The sequence below is a fragment of the Anser cygnoides genome, chromosome Z, assembly GCF_040182565.1.
Source record: "Anser cygnoides isolate HZ-2024a breed goose chromosome Z, Taihu_goose_T2T_genome, whole genome shotgun sequence".
Lineage (NCBI taxonomy): Eukaryota > Metazoa > Chordata > Aves > Anseriformes > Anatidae > Anser > Anser cygnoides.
In genome coordinates this window covers 49765545-49788736 of record NC_089912.1, presented here as the reverse complement: position 1 = coordinate 49788736, position 23192 = coordinate 49765545, and the positions used below count along the sequence as shown (strand labels likewise).

General features: G+C 39.6%; 1 protein-coding gene across 5 annotated transcripts in view; it reads right to left on the bottom strand.

The window, feature by feature from the left end:
• SLC24A2 (solute carrier family 24 member 2) overlaps window positions 1–23192 on the bottom strand; it is a 145590-nt gene that overhangs the window by 60884 nt on the left and 61514 nt on the right. For 2 of the 5 annotated variants that reach the window (XM_048073538.2, XM_048073534.2), the window contains exons 3-5: window positions 21931–21969; window positions 20722–20830; window positions 106–156 (exon numbers count right to left, since the gene is read on the bottom strand). In XM_048073538.2, coding sequence (XP_047929495.1) covers window positions 106–156; window positions 20722–20830; window positions 21931–21969 — 199 coding nt within the window. The remainder of the gene's footprint in view (window positions 1–105; window positions 157–20721; window positions 20831–21930; window positions 21970–23192) is intronic. The other 3 variants (XM_048073536.2, XM_048073535.2, XM_066987733.1) reach the window with 3 other exon arrangements.

Sequence of the window (23192 nt, the reverse complement as noted above, 5' to 3'; positions counted from 1 at the left end):
ATAGGAAAAAAAAAAAACAAACAAACAACAAACAAAAACCAGAAAAGACACTTAAAGAAAGGCTTTGAAAAAAGCTGATACAAACAATTCTAAAATATTTCTTACCTTCTTCAGTCATTGTGTCATAATATTTTAGGTTTCCATATGATCCAAGCTCTACAACATCACAGTAAAAGACACAAAGATAAGGAACCAGAAGACATTCAAGAAATGTACACGTTTTTGCATGTGCTTCATAAACTTCAACAGTGATGCAAAAAATTTTGCAGGACAGTGAAACATGGAGTACAGAAATGGAAGTGCCTTTCCCCCCCACCAGAAATTTCACAAGTCACTTCTTTTAGATGAGTAACTTGCTAAACTGAAATTTAGGAGAAGCACCGAAATCTACTATTCAGCCTTTTCAAAATGATTACCAATTTGGTGTCTCCTTATTTGGTAATAACATAACAAACCTTGACAGGACTTGAGCAGCAGCAGCTGTGGAAACTGAGCTTTTTAAACATGTCTCAGGACATACAATCAAATACTTACACATCCAAAACATAATAAATTAAAAACATATAATCTCAGGAATTGTGCATTATACTGTCTCACATACATTGTTCTGGTATCACTGCAGAGGCTGACTTGCTGTAGAGGGTTACTCAATTTAACCACTCTCGTCATTTGTAAAACGAGAAAAGATACGTTTACTCACTTTACTGGGGGCTATGAGACCTAAATTCATTAACACTAAATAGATCTAAATATGATTATAGTCTATCAGGTCAGAGAAAAGAATGGAATGCAGAGATCTCTAGGTCTTTAGGGCTATGCTTATTTTTCTGTGTGATACAAACTTATACATTTTTTTTTTCTCCAGTTGTTGCTTTACACCTTATTTTTGTGTGAAAATATATTTTTTTTCTTTTTTAAAAAATGCATATATTCATATATATTTGCATCTGTAAAAGTACAATATATTAATACTGGTCTCAACATTCTACATAACAGGACAGAGAAAAAATAAGAACAAGGAACAATTTGTAAATGATTTGTTGAGGAATTTGTGGATGATTTCATTTGTTATTTTTTATGTAAAATGTTACAATTGAGCTTCTGATCATCCAACCTTTGACAGAGTGTAATCATATAAAATGGATACTTAACAGTTTGATAGTGGTGTTTTCTTTGGAAATATTCTCTCTTCATGTTTATGAATCTGTTTAAGCAGTTAACTATACAAATGCTGGCCAATTATTTTGCTTTTAGCTGGTGCACCTCATGATCTTTCAATGTTTTTCCACATAAGTGAATTTTAGTGCAGGTTTGGCCATTAGTTCTTAACTGTATAATACTGATATTACGTAAAACATATGCTTTAAAAGGCCTTAGTTTTTAATCTGTTTGATGATACCTAAATCTGCCAAATGAACATTTCTGCAATGCAGAGATGAAGAAAGCTTTATACTGTGTAACTAAAAAATACATGCTATTATCAGTGTTAACTTTATAAATGAACAGTGATTGATTGTAAATATTCTTTCATGGTCTTGTTTTAACAAAACCAATTACAAATATTGGCATACTCCTGCTTGTACAATGTAGTCGCTTATTTGCACATAAGTAAACCCATTAGCATATGACATTATTCTAAGTCTCTGTTAAAGCAAAGAAAGATGTCATTTAAAGAGAGAAAATTATGTATTGTTACATTATGATATATAATGAATATACTGTTTTGTAAAAAAAAAAATATTCTTACTGTTGTAGCATTATCTTTGTAGCTACTTTTACACAAAGAAAGCTGTCCAAAAATCTTTGTTTTAGCCCTAAAGATTTGAATTCCTTATACTGTGAGAGCTCCCTGTAACTTCAATGTGCATATTGAACCATTTGGGACCACATGTTCTGTTTAATTCAGGCACCATGTCCACTAACTAAAGGGCCAGCAACTTTGTTTAAATTTATTCTCATTGATCATTGTCTTGACATTTCTATGGTCAGATTTGCTAGAACCTGGGCTAAAGTGTCCTCTGGAGGAGGATGATGGTATTAGAAGACAGATGCCAAAAGGAACCCAACAGTAATCACAGAAACAGGAGAACACACAGGAGATGACACTGCCAGAGAGGTACTGTTTAAACTCATGGAAAGAAAAGAGTGCAGGAGCACAGGTGAAGATGGACAAAGTTGAGAAGAAGGTTATACCATGGCAACAAAAAGAAAAATGAACAAAATCGATCGGAGGCATGAGGCCTCTGATTTAATGGCTGAAACAGAAGAGGTTTCAGAGGAAGCCAACAGCAATGGTGAATTAAGCTGCATCTCCAGAAGAAATAAAAGCAGCAGCAGAAAGGCAGGGCACTTGACATACTGACAATCTGTTTTAGGCCTGTTTGCTTCCCACCTGAAGTGAGAGATACAAGGCAAACAGGAGAGAAAAAAAGGAGGCTGATGTTATAGAAAAAGAGAAAAGAAACAAACGGATATGCATGACAGTGCATGATGCTGACAATAGTTATGCTCCAGGCAATATTCAACACACCAAGGATTAAACTAGGTTAATTCTTGCAGTTAGCAAAATTATTTCGAGGAAAAAAAATAATCTTGCTGGTGAGATTATGCTACTCAAAGCTTTTGTAGTTTTATATACAGAGAAGAACATTTTATACAGTCAACAGGCCACTGGCTCCAATGCACAGCTATGATGCTGGAAACTGTCAGCTGCACATATTCGCACGAATTATTTCGTGGATTTCAATATTACTTGGGTTAGTGCTGTTCAGCAATACCTGACATCTGCCTCTATACAGTCTGCCTCTAATGTACTGGCTTCTGTTATAAAATTTCATGTTATAATTCTCAATTATAACATATAACTGATTCTGCTCAATATGACTGTAAGTAAACTCACACTCAATTGAAGTACTTTAAAAAAATTTTTGGATTTGAAAAATTTGTCAACTTTTAAAATAAACTGATTTTAAATGGCCTTGGAAATCTGAAATACTGTGATAGATTGTGCTTGAAAAGATAAAAAAAAAATCCAACATTATTAAAATTTGATAAGTCCAGTTTTGTCAACACGGTATGTGGTTCCCACACAGAGGTCACAGCAGACAGACTGGCTGCCAGCCAGTACCACCATCCCCGCTGGTTGCAGAAACAAAAAGGATGCCATGATGCAGCTTAACAGCTGATCCTCAACAGTGACAGAGACAATGAATTAATTTGTTGCCTTCTGCATATTTTTTTACACCAGAAAGAACAGAGGGTTCCTGTTAATCCTGTCTGACATTCCTGAAGGATTACGACAAATTTGCCTTATTACCTACTGTTCTCTATTACCTATGTAGTTGCCACAGAATATCAAAGTAAACAGAAAGAAGAATATTGTTACTCAACAGTGCCACATGGATTGCAATTTCAAACAACATACCTAATTACTCACTTTACTTTCAATGCTCATAGGTACTGTCTGGTGAAATGCTAATTTCTGCCATAGACTCTCATGGAAGGAAAGTGCAGCCATTATTTCCAGAGCTCTTTGATCTCTTGCTACCAACATCTCAGGTACTCACTGCAGGTGTCCCTAGTAATGTCAGGAATGAACCTGGCCCAGAGATTCTCACAAAACTCATAAGACAAACACCTGCTTTAAGGTAACCACCTAGAAGTGTGTACCCATGAAAAATGTGGTTTTCAGACTCTCAAAACAAAGTAATGCATTGTGGGTATCTTAGACAAGCACAAGATTTTCATTTGGCATAAAAATACATATTTGCATGAAAATGCGTCTCACACCTCTTCACAGTAATTAAAAAGCTTCTGAGTTGACGTTTCTTTTATTTAAAACAGAAGTGATAAAGGGAGGTCACTGAAGGTAACACCTGAATTTTTAGTGTAGCTCCGTTGTTGTGTGTGACTTCCAAAGTCATGAAGGCATCAAAGCATAATACTTAATCAGCATCAGTGGCAGCTTGAAGGAATTGTTAAGCACTCTGGAATGAACACACGGACAGCATAGATTTTTCCTGAATTTTCAAACCAAAACCCATAGAATCAACCTATCAAAAGATTGAATATATAAGACAGTAGGGAGAAGTGAAACAAGAAAATAAAGGCTCAAAACTGATAATGAAATTGAGAATGAGCTTGCAGTCAAGAACTGCAAATTCAAAGCAATCAAATAATTATTAAAAACATTGTAAACATGAAACGTATTGGAGATATATTGGAGAAAAAAGGGAATTTTGTGGAAGAGGTTGCACGTATGATTCTGAAGGTCAGTTGCTTCTTGACAGTCCTTCAGAAGTAACAAAGACTTTAGTATGGTCATGCACTTTCATTCTTCAGTTGCCTGTTGCATACAAGTGGGCACATGGAAAAGGCAAAAAGTGTATGAAATCAATATGTCACCAGTTTGAGGAGGCCACATCTTTTTATTTTAAGCAATGAAAATACAAAAAATTTCAGTAGGATACATAGTTTATGTCTGTTAAGACACGAACAAACAACAACAACAACAAAAACAGCAAAGTTTTGATGGTCTCTTTCATGAAGACTTAAACCTGATGAGGATTGTCTTCTCTTTCAGAGTGGGTCAGAATGGACACAAGAGAAAACCAAGGAAACAGTGTCCCAGTGAGAGAAACTACAGGGGACCCACAACTAGTGATTAATGCTCCCTGCGTGCTACAGAACTGCAGGATCTGAATGCTATTCACTGACGAGCTTCATAGGCTTGTGGTGGGGTAGCTATGACACCTCAGTAGATGTTCTCCAGCAGATCCTGCTGCCACTGTTGGAAATACATGGACATCAATCCCCAGCACAGCTGGGGACACTACTCCTATGTCCCCAACAGGTTTAAACCACAGAGTTGGGCTAACACAGACTTTATCCACTTAGTTTTATCAGTTGACCTACTCATTCTTGCTGAGTTGATACGGAAAGCTCTCCTACAAGCTATCAGAAGGAAAAGAGCTGTGGCACTTGGCAGAGAAAGGATGACGACTGCAATAAGCTCATTGGCTGGCTGGATCTAAAACAGGCTGTCTGTCTACTGCCAGCTGCAAATGGAGGAAATGAAGGCTGGGTTTATGACAATAGAGTTTTCCACTGAAGGCTGTAGGTTTACATGAGTGCTACTTAAATCAAAATATATTCCTACATATTTTGTGGGACAATAGCAAGAACAGAGGTCGAGACTAGGGGAGAAAAGGCATGGAAGAAGTCAGAGTGAAAGTTCCTAATAGCAGTGTAGTTAATTATTCCTCTTTGATTACGCTGTTTCACAGTAAATAGAAACTTTGAATGAAGAAATTAGCAGCTTAATAGAAAGCCTACAGCTTTGGAGATATATATGCTTTGTTTACTTTTTTATCCTCCAAGATAAGAATCAAGATAATTTTTGCTAATTCCATGTTTAGAAGTGATTTTAAGGGTGTCTTTTTTTCTGACTGGACTGTTTTTTATCAAGTATTTTGCATTTATCATAATGACTTTCTAATTATTTATGTTCTGGGTGGATCTTCTAAATAGCCTCCTACGATAGACAACAGTAGTGGGTCTGGCTGGCATGGAATTAACTTTCCCTGCAGCAGCCCATATAGTGTGGCAAGAAGTGGGGAGGGGTCATTACCAGGGTAGATGTCCTAAACCAACAAAAGAGATATTGTATACCATATGAGGTCACACTCAGCAATAAATGCCGGGCAAGGGGAAGTGTATTGGGTTTATGTGGCAAGGGTTTGGTAGAGGGGGGGGGCTACGTAAGTGGCCTCTGTAAACAGAGCCCAGCAGCTGCCCCACGTCAGGTCAGAGCCAGCTCCTGCCAGCTCCATAGGGAAGTGCTGCTGACCAGAGCCAAGCCAAGAAGTGATGTTGATTGAGCATCTGAGAGAGTAGATTGAAGAAAGGGAAAAAAATTGCTGCACAACAGCAGTTGGGAGAAAGAGGAGTGAGAACCAGCCCTGCAGACCCCAGGGTCAGTGCAGCAGGAGGGCAGGAGGTGCTCCAGGCAGGCAGCAGCAGTTCCCCTGCAGCCTGTGGAGAGGCCCCTGGTGGAGCAGGCTGTCCCCCTGCAGCCCACGGGTCCCACACGGAGCAGATCTCCACGCTGCAGCCCGTGGAGGAGCCCCCGGTGGAGCAGGTGGAGGTGGCCTGGAGGAGGCTGCGGCCCATGGAGAGCCCCCGCAGGAGCAGGCCCCGGGCCGGAGCTGCAGCCCGTGGAGAGGAGCCCACGCAGGAGCAGGGGTCTGGGGGGAGCTGCCGCCCACCCGTGGGGGACCCGTGCTGGAGCAGTTTGCTCCTGGGGGATGGACCCCGTGGTACGGAGCCGTGTGGGAGCAGTTCTTGAAGAGCTGCTGCCTGTGGGCAGCCCCCGCAGGCTCAGTTCGGGCAGGACGGCATCCCGTGGGAGGGACCCCACGGGGAGCAGGGGCACAGAGGGACCGTGAGGGAGCGGCGGAGATGAAGCGACAGGGACTGACCGCAACCTCCATTCCCCTGCCCTGCTCGGGGGTAGGACATAGAAGACAGTGGATGAGAGGAAGGTGTTTTTAGTTTGCTTTTAGTTCTCACTGCTCTGGTCTGCTAGTGATAGGCAATAAATGATATTAATCTCCCTTACGTTGAGCCTGCTTTTCCCATTAAATAATCGTTGAACGATCTCCCTATCACTATCTCAAACCTTGAGCCCTTTCCACTGTATTTTCTTCCTTTTTTTCTTTGAGGAGGTGGAGTGAGAGAGCAGTTGTGGTGGAGTTCAGCTGTCCAGCTGGGTGAAGCTGAACAAGAAGGAGAGGGGTGGCTCTCATCATGATGTCTATCCTCCCAAACAACCGCTACACTCATTGAGGCCCTTCTTCCCAGGACATTGCCAAGCATCGCTTGTTGATGAGAAGTAGAAAATAATTTTATTTCCCCTCTTTGCTTCTGCACAGCCTTTGCTTGTCTTTTGCCTCTTTCTTTTCCCTGTATTGAAATTATCCTTGTCTCAACCTTTGAGCCTTTTTCTTTCCATCATACTTCTCCCCTCTTCTTTTGAGGAGGAGGAGTGAAAGAGAGGTTGTGGTGGAGGAGTCTAGCTGCCCAGCAGGGTAAGACCACCACAGAAATTTCCTATTGGAAGGATTTTCTTCCCCCTTTAAATCTTTCTGATATGATTTCTGATTTGTGTTTACTTTCATCATCATGTTTTAAAGCATCTCCTTTCAATATTCACTTTTTTTTTTTTTTTAAAGAAGGCTGGATAGTTAGGCCAGAGGACTTAGAGAAATTCATATTATGACATCAAGAAGTATTTTTTCCCTAACTTTTCCTAACTTTTTCTAGCTCTCACAGTATAGGGAAAATTCAATTAGATAATCAGAGACCCAGACACAAACACAGAAAGAAGGCAAATTCAAAAATTGTGCTAGATAAATTGTAGTGGCTATCCAACCTAAAGTTGAATCAACACTTGATTTGGTTTCATCAGCAATGGTACATTAGGATCAAAGAAATCTCAACACTAAAAGCATGTGAAAGATCTGGTGGAGATTAAAGTTGCAGGTGTATAACGAGAGTCCTAACCTTTGGCAGACCTATAACAAAAAATAATACCTTTGTACATAGACTGTTTGAGGTAAAATGTACAGATCCCACCAATTAAAGGATATCAGACATTGTGAATTTTAAAAAGGAAGAATTCTTTTGAAAAAAAAATATTTTCACTGAAACTCAGCTTAAATTTGACTCCCACTTTTTGTGTACTCTATGTACCTCTTAAGTTTCTCATAGACTACTTATATCCCATGTAGGACAAACTGGGACTGCTGTAGGAGTTAGTATGTATTATCACTGCAGCAGGCAGAGTAGAAAAAACAGATGTTTCAAAAAGCAAAAACCTTTTTCTCCTACTGCCTCTAGATAATCTAAACTATGTAATTTATAAGTCAGTGTTGTAGCCTACTTTTTTACCTGTGGGCGTTCAAGTTGCCAGTTCTTAAAAAATGGAAGCCTTGCAATTGAGCTGGTGCAGTGGTAAATACAAATGGATCTCTTTTGGATCCAAGTAATACATTAAATAATAATAACTGCACGTATTTTAGAATTCTATCTTTCTGGATTATGCTAATACTGGTGTTACTTTATTAACACACCTAAGCAAATAAAGGAAATCATTTAAATGAAAATTATAAGGCAGAAACTCATGTTGATGCTTATAGTTGACAGTTAATTGACCAGTAGGCAGAACATTGGGTAATAACTAAATTATCTGATGCTTTGTGTCTCTGGGCTCTAGAACAAAATGTGGTTGCCTTCCATCTTGTCTCTAAATTGTAAGCCTCTGTTCCTGTTCTTTCTCCTTATGTGTCCTTACCCTGTTGTTTACTGTAGGTGTTTTTGCCCTGATAATAATCTTATTAAACTTGTCTGGTTTTATTATAATTAGTTTATCATAATTTTATCTAATTGCAGTGTGAACAGAAACATAATTAAAAATGTATACAATCATACTCATAGAGTTCTGGGCAGCTCAGGACAGTAACAACACCCAAAAGCAAGATCTGCGTATTTCTTTGCTCTTAGTGCACCACTTAAAATGAAGATTGAAAATACCCGTTTCTTACAGACCATACTGTCTAGCAAATCTTATGGTACCAAAAGATTGTCAGAGGTGTCAGAGGATCCATGGGTTTTTAACTGATATATGTTAAAAGGCAAGTATTTTTAAGGAGGTGACTAACACATAAGTAACAGAAACAAAAGTCATGTAAATGCATACTATGTGTCAGACCCTGCTTTTGATATTTTTAAGTGACTATTTTTCATTTAAGAAAAGTATGAAGTATCTTACTCCTGATGGCTTTGCTTCCTTTTCCATCTGCTTTTATTCATATGATATCTTTGTGGCACCTGCCAGCAAACTCTCCAAGACATGTGCTATGCATTCTCTAGGACATAGAAAAATCAAAGGACAATTGATAAATTGACAGAATTGACCCTGCCTGGGTCAAAGACAGTTCCCACTTTGAAGGGGGTATTCCCTTCCAAAGAATTTTCTAATATTCATGCAAATGGGAATTCTAAAATGTAAACATGAAGACTGCATTCTCCCCATGACATTGGGAACTTTACCACTAATTCTGATGGTGACAGGATTTTACCCAGTAGCTGTGTGTACGGGCTCTAGCTGGGATGGAGTTACCTCTCCCCGCACCGTTCCATATAATTCTGTGTGTTGCACTTGTAGCTAGAACAGCACTGGTATCACACCAGTGCCAGGTCTGTTGCTGAGCAGTGCTGGCACAGCACCAAGACTCCCTCCAAACCCCCCAAGAGCCAGCAGGCTGGGGCTGGGCAAGAGGTGGGGAGGGGACATGGCCAGGGCAAATATCCCTTCAGTGGCCTAAACCCACCACAGGGATATTCCATACCATGTGGTGTCACGCTCAGCAATAAAAGGTGGGGGAGGGGAAGGAGGGGGGAGGCTCTCATTACGAAGATGTCTGTCCTCCCAAATAACCATTACGTGTATTGAGGCCCTGCTTCCAAGGACATGGCCAAGCATCACTTGTTGACAGGAAGCAGAGAATATGTATCTTTTTCATTCTTTGCTTCTGCACAGCCTTTGCTTGATTTTTCCCTCTTTCTTTTCCCTTTAATTAAATTATCCTTATTAATTTAATTAAATTATCCTTATCTCAAACTTTGAGTCTTTTTCTTTCCATCATACTTTCTTCTCCCACTCTTCTTTTGAGGAGGAAGAGTGAAAGAAAGGTTGTGGTGGAGTTTAGCTGCCCAGCAGGTAAAACCACTGCACTGTGAGACCTGGCACTCTGGGGTGCTGGACACATACAACTCCAGATGCAATGAATTGCCACTCCAGTTTTCAGCATGTGTGAGGAAAATAATGGAAGAGCAGTGTTTGCTTCCCTCACAATCCCATCAGAATGTCCAAACAATGTGTTGAGGAGGAAGTAATCTACCAAGTGCAAACCACCAAAGCAAGGCTTTCACTTCCCACCTCAATAGAAAGCCCCTCATAACCAGTCATACCCTTATCTATACAGGCTTGTCAACTATTCATGTTCTTTGTTGTTAATATTTTTTTTAACAAGGAAATTCAGAGTTAGGAAGAAACTTAGAATAAAACCAATGCCATTAAGCATGGAATTGCATAGTCAGGACAGTTGTACCCTGCTCTGGGATAACACTTGCATTTAAATATTCATGCCTTCCTTTCATTCTCTGTAGGGAATCCCAGGAAGAAAATGCTTTCTGAAGAACAGAGCATCACTGGAAAATATCATGGGATGTGAGACAAGAATTTTGCCTGCAGTGAGCAGCTTGAGTAGATTCTAGTTAAAAGAATAAAACATGGCATATAGAAATAAATTGTTGAGAAAACTAACATTTACCACAAAAAAAACACAAGGGATACATTTGAGATTTTAGAAAATAAATTAGAAAAGGCACCAGCAAATTTCTGTTATTTAAACTTTGCTACCTACACAGAAGAATACTGATTTAAATGGTGACCTATGCTGCTTATCTTAGAAATTCAGGCTGCTTATATGATTAGAGTGTTTTACCAGTGTGGAAATAGTGACTTAATAAAAGTAGGGAAAACTTAGTTAATAAAAAGGAAAGGGAGACCAGTTCTTCAATTTTTAAGTAGCTTGAAATTCTGTCAGTTAAACTAGTACAGAGTGCCGCCTTGCTGCCCTCTCCTGTTTGTATTTTGAGACAGTTGAAGTTAAGAAGACCTGTCATTTATTGGTGTAGAGTTTGAAAGGCACACAACAAGCAGCTACATTTTGTCATTGAATTGCCCGTTCTGAGAGAAATTTGTACAGGTTTCTTTGTACCTCAAGTTATGTATAATAAAAGCACATTCAATTTTTGATGCACACTGCTAGATACAGACACATTCTGTGGAAAGGATAAAAGTTTCAAACCTGCTCACCCTATTGTCACTGAAAGTGCAGCTATTGTCTTTAGGAAAAGCAAGACCAACATTCCCAAAATATGACAAGAATAAATTGCATGTATGCTAAATGAACCCACTCACTCAAACAATTCAGACTTAAAAATTCCACTTGTTTAGTTGTAGCTAATGATTCAAAATGAACATTTAGATAAATCAGCTGAAACATAGCTTCATAATAAAATTTGCTTCTTCAGCCTAAGATACTGTTTTCTCAATGCCAAAAGCCCATGTCTTTGTAGACAGCTCAAGTTACACAGCTGTTACAGTGAGATTTATATCTTATGTGTGCTACATGGAAGTTTGTAATTTCAACTATACATTTTTGGCTTGTAAATCTGAAGTAATATTTTGTGATTCCCTAGGGGAAACAGATATTTCTCTCTCAACTTTCCAAGATATATTAACAGAGCTATCTAAGATAACATCTCTGTCTATTCAAATAGATCTGCCTTTAGCTGAACATAATTCATGATTTCTACCTTACTTATGCTTTACCTTATGTTTGGGGAGCTCAGTTTGATGTTGGAAATGTCTGTAAAAATACTCATCTTATCTACATTAACCATGCAACTTCAGGTGCCTAAATTAGGAACAGAACTTCTGTGGTCTCTACGTAGCTGAAGAGTAAAGAAAAGGGAAAGGAGGCCTCACCGGAGAGTTATGGTTCCTCAGTGCTAATGACTGAGCTGAGAACCATGCCACTGAAAGCCAATCCATCAACATGCTCTTGCAGCAAAGAAGGCCAACAGCATGCTGGGCTGTATTTGGTAGACCATTGTAGCATGTTGAGGGAGGTCATCCTTCTCCTCTCCTCAGCATGTGCAAGACACGTCTGGGTGCCACTACCAGAATGAGTAACTTGGCTACAAAAATGATGAAAGGTTTGGAGCATCTCTCATACAAGGAGATGCTGGGAGAGCTTGGGCTGCTTAGCCTGGAGGAGACAAGGCTCAGAGAGAACTTATCCATGTTATATCCAGGTACATCCATATAAACCTGATGGGAGAGATGAAGGAGCATGAACCAGACTCTTCTTGGAAGCACCCATTGATAGTGTGAGAGCCAATTAGCACAGATTAAAAATAAGAACATTCCATTTTTATTTACTTATTTGTTTTACTATGATGGTGGTCAAAATAACAGGTAGCCCAGAAAGACGGCAGAGTCTTCATCTGTGGAGATATTCAAAATGAATGGACTCGGTCCTGGGCAAACTGCTCTAGCTGATCTTGTTTGAGCAGGGTGCTGGCCTAGAGGAACTCAGGAGGTCCCCTCCAAATAAAATGAAATGAAAAAAGATTCTGTGAAAGGTAGCTATATAAAGGGTATGAGTATCTGCCTTTGTAAGACAGGATGCTCTCTATCTTCATATCAGACTGAGGCTCAACATGATGGAGAGAAAGGCAAGACACTAGATTATAACTAACAACTATTAATTTGTTTGTGAGCCTGGCAGGGAGCCCCCATCGTCTCTGGCAGATGTCCCTTGCAAACGTTTCAGCCTTCAGCAGAAGAGAAAGCCAGAAAGCTCATGTTTTTCTGCTCAGAGGGCTGTTTCTCTGTGGCATGCCAGGAGAGGAAGTAAGAACATTTCCAAGTTGAGTAAGAACAAGTGTGAAAGGATCTAGAATAGAGAATGATACGTAGTCATTTTGTCCAGATTTGCATTATTTTACATGATAAATAAAATGATGTTGTGGTTAGAATCCACAAAAATTTAATTCTTCCATCTCTGGCACAGTGCTAAGAAGTGCACTGCAGTCCTGCAGAGTCCACGTGCTGGAAGTGAGGAGATTGGAAGTGCTCAGGTTACTTCAGCAATGCAGAAGCTGAGCACAGCCCACGAGTTAGTGATATCTTAGTGATATGGTTTAGTGGAGGACTTGTTAGTGTTAGTTCAGAGGCTGGACTAGGTGATCTTGGAGGTCTCTTCCAACCTGGATGATTGTGTGATTCTGTGATTCTGCGTTGGTGGGAGCTGTGCTGCCTGGCCTTTTTTCTCTGACAATGTTAACAAATAAACAGCTTCAGCCAAAAAAGAGGTACCCAGTTGGGGTGAGGTGTTGCAGATTACCTAGGCCAAGGGAAGTACTAGAGCACAAGGGTTTTGCAAAATGAGACCAAAACTGAGAGCCTGCTAAGTGACCAGTCAAGTGAAAGTTACCCAACCTTTGACAGTTGTCTTTGGGGTAAACTGACATTTTATAAGACAGCTTAGAAAAGGACACAGGTAGCAGCAGCAAAATAAGCAAAATAGCTTGAGGTGAATAGAAAAGCTGAGAAATTCTTAACATCAATACCTAGGAACACAACAGGATGTAGAGAGTAATTGTAAATAATTCATTACGGTGTCAAAAACTTTGAGAATCACACATTCTTTATTTTCCTGAGAAGTATGAATGCAGGTTTCTGCTTTTCATTTGTCAGAGCAGAAAGTGACAATAGTATGCTTTTCTGTATTCAGTGAAGGAAGTGGCAGAATTGTCAGCTCAGCTTTATGTAACAGAAGGTTACTTCTCTCACCAATAGTATGCACCATACTTATGTTTTCACAAGAAAAAAAAAAACGTAAAGCATATAAGATAAACAAGAACTTTTCCTGCAGAAGTACATTCTGTAGTTTTCTATTTTGGAAATACAGTTAGAGAAGGGAATAGGAAAGAATTGTCAAAGATATGCATCTCTGACTGGGGACTGAGCTGTGACAGAGATTTATATCTTGCTCATTTTCATGCAGAGAATGCCATTTGCATATGAGTTATATCCTTGTCATACAGGAGCAAGGGAGTCAACATCTAGCTAAATCCTCCCTTGCCAAGGAAGATGTTTTGTTGGCCTGTGGCAGCCTATCAGCAGACAGAAAAGTGGTGGTGTGATAAGGAAAAGATCTCATCCTTCCCATCCCCTTCTAAAGCTGTGCAAGAAAAATTATGTAGCCTCAGGTTGCGCTGACACTCTGAATCCCTACTTCACCACCCATATCTTTCCTTTTTAACAGACTACCTCTAGGAGCTTCCATGATCCTGAAGGTATAGCTCTTTAAAGCAACAGCAGTAAGAGCCAGAGGTCCCACAAATGCAGACAGAGCCCAACCTTCCCCTGACCTCTCTGTGGTGGACAGGCTGTGTGTAAACTACAGACTGGAGGGGGAAGGTAGGCTTTCTATTCATGGCAGAATAACACAGCAGACAGTTTTACAGAAAATACTCCCCATGATTTTCCTTCCTGCAAAACAACAGCACTTTACTATTAAAAGAGAGAGAGAGAGAAAGAGAGAGAGAGAGAGAGAGAGAGAGAGAGAGATTTTTGTAAATCCTATCCTTTGATAACTGAGGAATGTCCATTTCAAAACCAGGACTCAGACAAAGATATCTCAGAAATAGGACTCAAAAAAAAAAAAAAAAGAAAAAAAAAAGGAGTGCCATGATTTATGTTTAAGTTGCTTGGATTTTGGATTGGGGCCTGACCAACACAGCAGGTCTGATGATGCAATCCTTATTCATATGCATAATGCTGTTATGAACAGTCCAGCTTGCTACTGGGTGAATAAAGGACTGCCAGACCAGCACTTAAGCAGAAGCAAATTTGGCACAGGATTTCCTGGGGATTAATGACTGGCTGGGAGTAGATGATACACTGATGCACAGGCAATCACTAATCTTAATCCCCAGGAAATGATCTGTACCAAGGTCATTATATCTGTAACAAGATAAAAGGAAACAAAAACTAATGTCATATGGATATTTATATTTTTAATGAACAATGAGGTTTCAGCTGTAAAGTTTCCATCCAGCTAATGAATATCCTAGACGTTCACCCACTAGAGCAGCCGAACTCTTATCTTCTTTGAAGCCTTAAGCTGAAATCAAAATTTCAAGAGAAGCCTTTCTTGTCCTAGGCTGTTAAATACACAGCATGTCTACACATCTGTCTGAATGCAAAGTGCCAAACATCCAGTGACTCCCACTGATCTCAGATGTTGCTCATCTGTCAGAGGTGGGCTGAACGCTTTGCAAGCTCACTGCTCTCCAAGATTTAATAAGTTGGCTTTCACAAGACAGGCACAAGCCATGGTAAAAACTTTAATACTTCCACACTTCAGGGGAAGAGGAAAAGGAAATCTGATTCCAAAGTGTGGAATTTTACATCCTGATTAATTAATTATTTAGAAGTAAATAACATGAGCTGTTTTTCTATAAATACATGTTAATATAAAAATAAGTGTATAGGTCAAGCTGATCTTTAATAGTCATGCAGACTGTTTATACATTCTATAATACTTACGCTACCCCTAAGAGGGTTTCGGTGGGAATTCTGCTCTGTCAAGCTTGCAAAAGCTACACAAGTCCAAATGACAAAGCAGTGTGTCAGAGGTTTTGGTAGCAGGGGGCTGCAGGAGTGGCCTCTGTGAGAAAAATCCAGAAGCTGCCCCACATTAGATAAGGGCCATTTTCAGTCATCTCCAAAGATGTGATCCAAGTGATCTCCATCACTGGCCAGATCTGAGCCAATAAGCAACGCTGGTTGGGCCTCTGGGAGAGCAGATTGAAGAAAGAGGAAAAAAAACCAAACAAACAAACAAAAAAAACTTGCTGTGCAGCAGCAGCTGGTAGAGAGGAGTGAGAACCAGCCCCCAGTGGAGCAGGTGGAGGTGGCCTGGAGGAGGCTGCGGCCCATGGAGAGCCCCCGCAGGAGCAGGCCCCGGGCCGGAGCTGCAGCCCGTGGAGAGGAGCCCACGCAGGAGCAGGGGTCTGGGGGGAGCTGCCGCCCGTGGGGGACCCGTGCTGGAGCAGTTTGCTCCTGGGGGATGGATGGACCCCGTGGTACGGAGCCGTGTGGGAGCAGTGCTTGAAGAGCTGCTGCCTGTGGGCAGCCCCCGCAGGCTCAGTTCGGGCAGGACGGCATCCCGTGGGAGGGACCCCACGGGGAGCAGGGGCACAGAGGGACCGTGAGGGAGCGGCCGAGACGAAGCGACAAGGGACTGACCGCAGCCACCATTCCTCATTCCCCTGCCCTGCTCAGGGGTAGGGTATAGAAAAGTGTGGATGGGGGAAGGGTGTTTTTAGTTTGTTTTGTTTTGTTTTGTTTTGTTTCTTACTGCTCTAGTTTGTTAGTAATAGGTAATAAATTATATTAATCTTCCTGTGCTGACTCTGTTTTGCCTGTGACAATAATTGTCGAGTGACCTACCTGTCCTTATCTGAACCCCTGAACCCTTTACATTCTATTTTCTCCCCCTTTCCCTTTGAGGAAGGGGAGTGAGAGAGCTGTTGTGGTGGAGCTCAGCTGCCCACCTGAGTAAAACCACCACACACAGCAGGCCAGAAGGAGTGCCAGAGTACTTGTGTGTGTCTGTGCTTTGATTTAAATCTTTCACACTCTTTTCCTCTGAGAATGTTTTTTTAAAAATGTTTTCATTTTTCGTGTTTTCACTGGTTTTTTTTTTTTTTGTTGTTGTTGTTGTTTTTTTTTCCTTCAAAAATATGGCCAATGATATAATGACCTTTTGACCCATTAATCCAAGCCATGATCTAGCGGAAATATTGAGGATACGCAAGATGGCTAATATATGGCCAAAAAATGCTCAGAATTTCTTCCTGCTATTCCTTTGAGTCTGATCCATACTGACCTTAAATAATTTGGAAGAAATCCTTTGGCCTCAGAGGCTGTACACAAGACCCATCATCTTTCATTATGAGTGCAACAGAGCTTGTTTTCTTTAGCTTACACAAAACTCAAAACTAACATGAACTGCATGCTTATTTCTTCATTATGTACTGTTTTCTGTTGTAAGAAAGGGCATATGAAGTGGAGAGAGTAGTACGGGCCAAAGAAAGTACCAGGTAATCCTTTACACTTCTATATCCCCTCAAAAGATCGGATTTTACAATAAAAGATTGTACTTCTCAGGCAGTTCCGGTAAATATTACCCCTTCTTCTAATTTCTAACAAGGAAATGCTATCAGCTTAAAAAATTACTTAGCTAGCATGGTACAGGGCTATTAAAATAAACATGATGCGCAGGTTTATTGTTTTATGTTTTTTTATACACAGGAAGATTAAAACGGGAGAACATGGAGCAAGTTTTGTGGGTTAAACTGATACAGAGCCAAATTGATACAGCATACAGCAGCTACCCTTAACAGTTATCACATATATTTTTGAATTGAATACAAGATTCAAGTGCAACATCATCTATATTTACTGACTAGTATTAACTACATGGGATAGCCACAGTATTTACACCAATAATCAAACTAAAATACCTTTTCTATTTTGGATGTTTGCAGAATTATCTGACTATGGAGTAATGAATTTGGCCACTTAGAAACTCAAAATCTAATGAAAATTTATGAGCATTCAGTGGAGACATGCAATAATCATAGAATCATAGATTCATAGAATTATTTGTGTTGGAAGGGACCTCTGAAGTTCATTTACTTCCAACCTTCCTGTCATGGGCAGGGACACCTTCTATTAGACCGGGTTGCTCAAAGGCCCATCCAGCCTGGCCTTGAACACTTTCAGGGATGGGGCTTCCACAGCTTCTCTGGGCAACCTATTCCACAGCCTCATCACCCTCATAGTGAAGAATTTCGTCTGAATGTTTAATTTAAATCTACCTTCTTTTAGTTTAAAATCACTACCCCTTGTCCTATCACATAAAAAAGTCCCTCTCTTGCTTTCTTGTAGTCTCTCTCTAGGTACTGGAAGGCTGCTATAAGGTCTCCTCAGAGTCTTCTCTTTTCCAGGCTGAACAACCCCAACTCCCTGAGCCTGTGTTCATAGGGACGGTGCTCCACCACTCATCACTGGTCTCCACCTGGACACTGAGCCATTGACCAGAACTCTTTGGATGCAGTCCAATTCCTTATCCACCAAACAGTCCACCCATGAAATCCATGCCCCTCCAATTTAGAGATAAGGATCTTGTGCAGGACTGTATCAAAGGCTCTGCACAAATCAAGGTAGATAACATCAGTTGCTCTTCCTGTGTCCACCAATGCTGTCCACTCTAACTAACTGTCTAACTACCTGTCACCAAGTTAGTCAGGCATGATCTGTGCTTTGTGAACCCATGTTGGCTGTCTCCAATCATCTCCCTGTCTTCTGTATGCCTTGACATGGTTTCTAGGAGGATCTGCTCCACGATCTTACCAGCGAGAGAGGAGATGCTGATAAATGAGTGTCTACATTCCAAACAGCGTGCGGTGCTAAAGATCTTGAAAACCAAGTCTGCTTACAAAGGAGGTGGTGGCTCAGTTGAGGTTAATGACCATAAAGTGTGGCAGAACACAGTGTTTAATACATTAGTAAAAAAATAAAACCAAAGTTGCACATGTAAAAATATTTATGGAATTGCACTCCTTTAGCAACACATTTCTGCTTTCATTAATTAAAATTTTAATTTTGTGTAGTCAGTGGAAACTTGAAATATTAGCTCCTTTGATATCAATTCTAACTTTGATGTCTTCACACCATTTTCCACTGCCTTTTTGGACATTTCTTTATGAAAATTCTGCATTAAAATACAATATTTACTGCAAATGTAGGTAGATTTGTTTTGCCTTTGTAAATTTTAACTCATCAAGTCAGTTTTAATGAAACGTACAGGTTTCATATTAGTGCCTTGTACTCAGAGTACAAGACCTTTGGATTCTGATTTTTGAAGAACATGAATTCCAGGAGAAATATAAGCATTTGGATAGAAAGCAAAAATAAAACTAGGAAACAGTAAGGTATTATGAGTAAGCAAACCGTAAAGAATGTTTTTTTTTTTTTTTTTTTAGTTATTTAAATAAGTTGTAGCCCTTGCAACTATCTCTATCAATCCACATTGATTTCAGGAGTTTTACTGAAATAATGAGTAATTGCACTGAGTTACCTGATATACTTAACTACAAAATCTAATTTTCAAAAGAGATCTTCTTCTGTGACTCCCTAGACAGATTTCATATTATGAAACCCTTTGCTTCCTGTGTTTTCACAGAGGGAGAATAATTTGGGTCACACTAGATGGTGCATGCTTGCCATGGGTGAAAAGCGGTAGGAAACGGTCTGAATGCTGAATAATCTATGTCTGGGAAACAAGTGAAATAAGCCTGAGCAATGCAGAAATACATAGTAACGGAGGGCTGATCTTATTGCTGAACCTTTGTCAAGTCCAAGTTGAACTCCAGTAAATGTTTCTAGCTTTCCTGTGGTCTTCAATCTGCCTTTTTTTTTTTTTTCTTCTCTCTCTGCTAACAGGTTCTTCCCAGCCTGCTTCTGTTTTCTCTTATTTTAAAAAATGATTTGATGAAGTCTATTTACTGCTTCAGTTTGGAATTTTTGTTTGTATTAGCACTTAGAGACATCACATCTGCAGCCCAAGACCTTTGATTGCATGGAAAAGAGGAGTGCAAGGGATTGTCATGAAAAATTATATATATATATATATATATGCATATTTGCAAGTTGAGACTGGAAGTCTGTTCTTCTAGCAAAGCAAAAAGCTTGACTATCAGGTGGAAGATCAGACTTAAAAGGAATGGGTGCAGCAGTAAGAAATCCCACTCACCTACCACAGTGATACAAACAAAGGAAGCCAAATGTGTAACTCCAATAAATTTCTTAGTCCTTTTTCAGCGTTCATGGGAATAGAGAGCACAATCTGCTGATAAGTCCAAGCTAACAGGCAACAAACTTTGATAGCAAATAGTGCAGCACCAATGAAAGAGAGAGAGAAACAAGTACTCTATTTTCTTGTGGCAGTGGATCATGATCGGAGTAGAAATAATGGTGTGGAGAATGCAAGAGTTAAAATTGCCCTTGTGTTGACAACATGAGCATTGCCCTCATCTTTTGATGAGGAGACTGGACAAGTAGATTTGCCTTGTCCAAGAGATACAGAGCAATTTAAAGAGCTGTGTACAATATTGCAATAAGAAACATAAAAGGAACTCAAATGAAAGACAGTGCTACATGTACTTCATGATCACCAATGTTTGGAATTTCTCACTGCCAGTTATATGTTTCTTTAGTCTCTCACACTATTTCCTCAAGTGCTACTTCTCAAGACAATTATTACCAGAGCAAGAAGTCTTGCAGATGCACACACACCAAATAAACACCTGGTCTCGATATTTTTTTTTTTTAAAGCCTACAAAAGGTTAAATTCAAAGCATCCCAAAATTGCAAAGCAGTTATGTTTTTTCTGCCACCTTCTCAGACTAAAGCAATCATGGTCTTCTTGCTAACTTCTCAAGGAACAAAAATTACAACAAACATGGACAAAGCAAGCAAACTGTTAACATGCAGGTAACACAGAGGGATGCTTGTTGCATTTTCTTTAACCTCAGTGTTAATCCACCCAAAACCAAACCAGGAGAGCCTCATCCTTTTCTATAATTACATGCGACAAATTGCCCACTGTTTTTATTTTTCCCCTTATATACTAAAGTCAAGACTAGGAAAAAAGCAAAACCAAACAAAACACTCTACAAAAGTAAAAGATGATTGAATTTTTGTAACTTACTGCTGAAACCAGAGGCAGAGAAAAACAGTAATTATGTATCAACCAAGTGATCAGTTTTGGTTAGAACTACAATGAACACATTTCCTAAATTGCAAGTCTTGGTGGGAGTACATATGTCATGCCATAAGAAATCACAGAAAATTCAGATACATTCAGAAAACACTGGTGAAAGCAACCGAAATACAAAAGATAGTTTCATGGGGAGAAGGTAAAAGAAAAAAATAAATAATAGGCATACCTTCAGCGAGTGGGTCAAGTGTGTGAATCATGAGCTGGAAGATACTGTTCCTCATTAGACTGTTGTGGAGAGATGCAGAGCTTCCTCCCCGTTGGAGACGTGGCTTGGTCTATGTTGAAAATAAGGGACAGAAATTAGATTTTTTTTTTGTTCTTTGTGTAGAAATAGGTCTGAAACACTATAAATTAATCTCACATCTCACCACACAGTGAAATATTTTCAAACATCACCTATAGGAGATTATATTAAACTATACACTGTATTAAACATTGTTATATGTATAGCCAATTTCTCTGGAGGGGATGGGTCATCAAATTAGTCATTAGTCTCATAGGGCAAAAGAAAAGAGCAGGGGAAAATAGCCCTTCTCTGTGAAAACTCTTAAAATGTTAAGAAAATTAAAACCTCATACTGACATAAGGAAGAATTCATAATCTGTTTCTTTGAAGAACCTCGTGGTTGAATCACAAAATTGTCCTGATTTTAAATGCCTCTATTACATTGCAAATAAGCAGACTATCCAAATGATGGAGAAAAGGGGCAGAGAGTACCCCCTTTTAACAGTAAAATCCTAGAGTTCAGTCAGAGTGAAACATATTCACTTTGGTTCAGTCCATTAAATACCGTTTACAAAAACAGATTGTGAGAGTGGTAAGGCAGTGCAGACACTTACAACAATGAAGCTAATATACAATTATCTTTTACATGGTTTTAAAGAACTTTTAAATGTATTCTGAGGTTCTTTTCCCCATGCCATTGTCTAGTACAATAACATATGTATTTAATAGACCCCATTGAGTAAGACTGCTTTGAGGATGGCAGTCGGCTCATTTGGATAAAGAGGATAACCAGAGCCAGCAGATTGCTGACTGACTGCTGAAAACCAGTTATAGGGAAAACAAAAACAAAAACAAAACAAAAAAAAAAAAAGGAAAAAAAGGTATGGATTTTTTTGTAACGAAAACAAGGTGCATGCATTAATTTTTGGTGTCGTACAAACACCAAATGAAAAATGATAGAAGCTGAACAATGGAATTAATTCACTGTTTTGTCATTGGAAATTAAGATTTAAATTCTATAGCACCATAGGAGGGGAGAAAGAAAGCCCAGTAATTTAGAAGAATGCTGATGTGTACCAAACCAAAGCAAGTCTTTTCTCATTACCCTCTTGAGAAATAAATACTCAGACACATACTAATTGCTGCCTACCGTCAGTGTTTGGTCATCCTTGTTGCCAGCAGTAGGTGACTGCATGAATGGGAAAAAGAACAAAAAGAAGTGTCAGATGCAGCATGCATAGAATGGAAAGGCAGTAAAACACCACAGATGTCTGATTCTCTGAACCCTGTTGTGATAGGTTTTTGAACCGCTTGAGTTAAAGCATCCTAGCAGTCAAGTAAATCATGGTAAGTTCATGCTGCAGTATTGTAGGAGTCTTTCATTCTTGTCAGTTACTTGGACAGGATCTGTCATAGTTTCAGGGCCTGGCACACAGCAGCTGGGCTACCGATCGTTGTGTTTATATAAAATACACTGAGAGGCAAACTCCCAGTACGCCATCCAGGTTTTGAGAGTGAGGACTGAAAAACTAAATTCAATAAGAAACTCAGAGCTGACCAACTGTTCAGTATAATCCTAAAAAGGAATAACATTACCTTGATATTTTGCAGGAAGAGACTCATGCAAGGAAATGAAAAGTAAGTTGTCTCACTCTATAACTCCCAGTAAATGGCTATGTATCCCAGACTGGCAGCAACAGTTAAGGACAGACAAGATGGCACATGCTGCTCTGTCTTAAAGTCAAAGGAGAACATGGATGGATTTTAAAGGCAGCGAATGCTTTCATGCACTTGATGTATCATGGAGATGATTTGTGATTCCTATGTTCTAACCCTAGGACAACAGCAGCAGAGCACAAGAGTCTCCAGGAGACAGTTCTGAGGAAGAACACAATTTGCACCGAAAAAAACATAAACACAAAATTTAAAATCTGACTTGTAGTCATGACTTTTGCTTGTATCTTCAATAAAATTAACTCCATTATTTTTTGGGAACCCAGAACTTTCATCATGGATTTATATTTCCATAACACCTTGTGACAAAGTCATGTCATTCCTCTAGCCATTCTAAGCCCTTAAGGAAAGTCAATGCCAGGGCACATGATGTATGAACTCCAGTTGTCAAGTATTAATTAAAATTGGACACAATACAAACTTCAGCTGCCTCACATTCATCCCTATTTGATTGTAACCCCTTCCCAACCAGCTGGCATATAAATCATTTCCTCCATATCAAGGCTTCTGTTTGGAGTCCACACAGAAAACAGATTATTTTGCAATAGTTCTGTGTTGCACTCCCTCATGCAGTGAAACCCAGTTTTTGATACACGTGAACTTTAACTGTCAGAACATGCCTTTTGAGGTAGTGAGTTAACCGTAAAGGTTAGGTGGAAGATAAGCAATTATATGCAA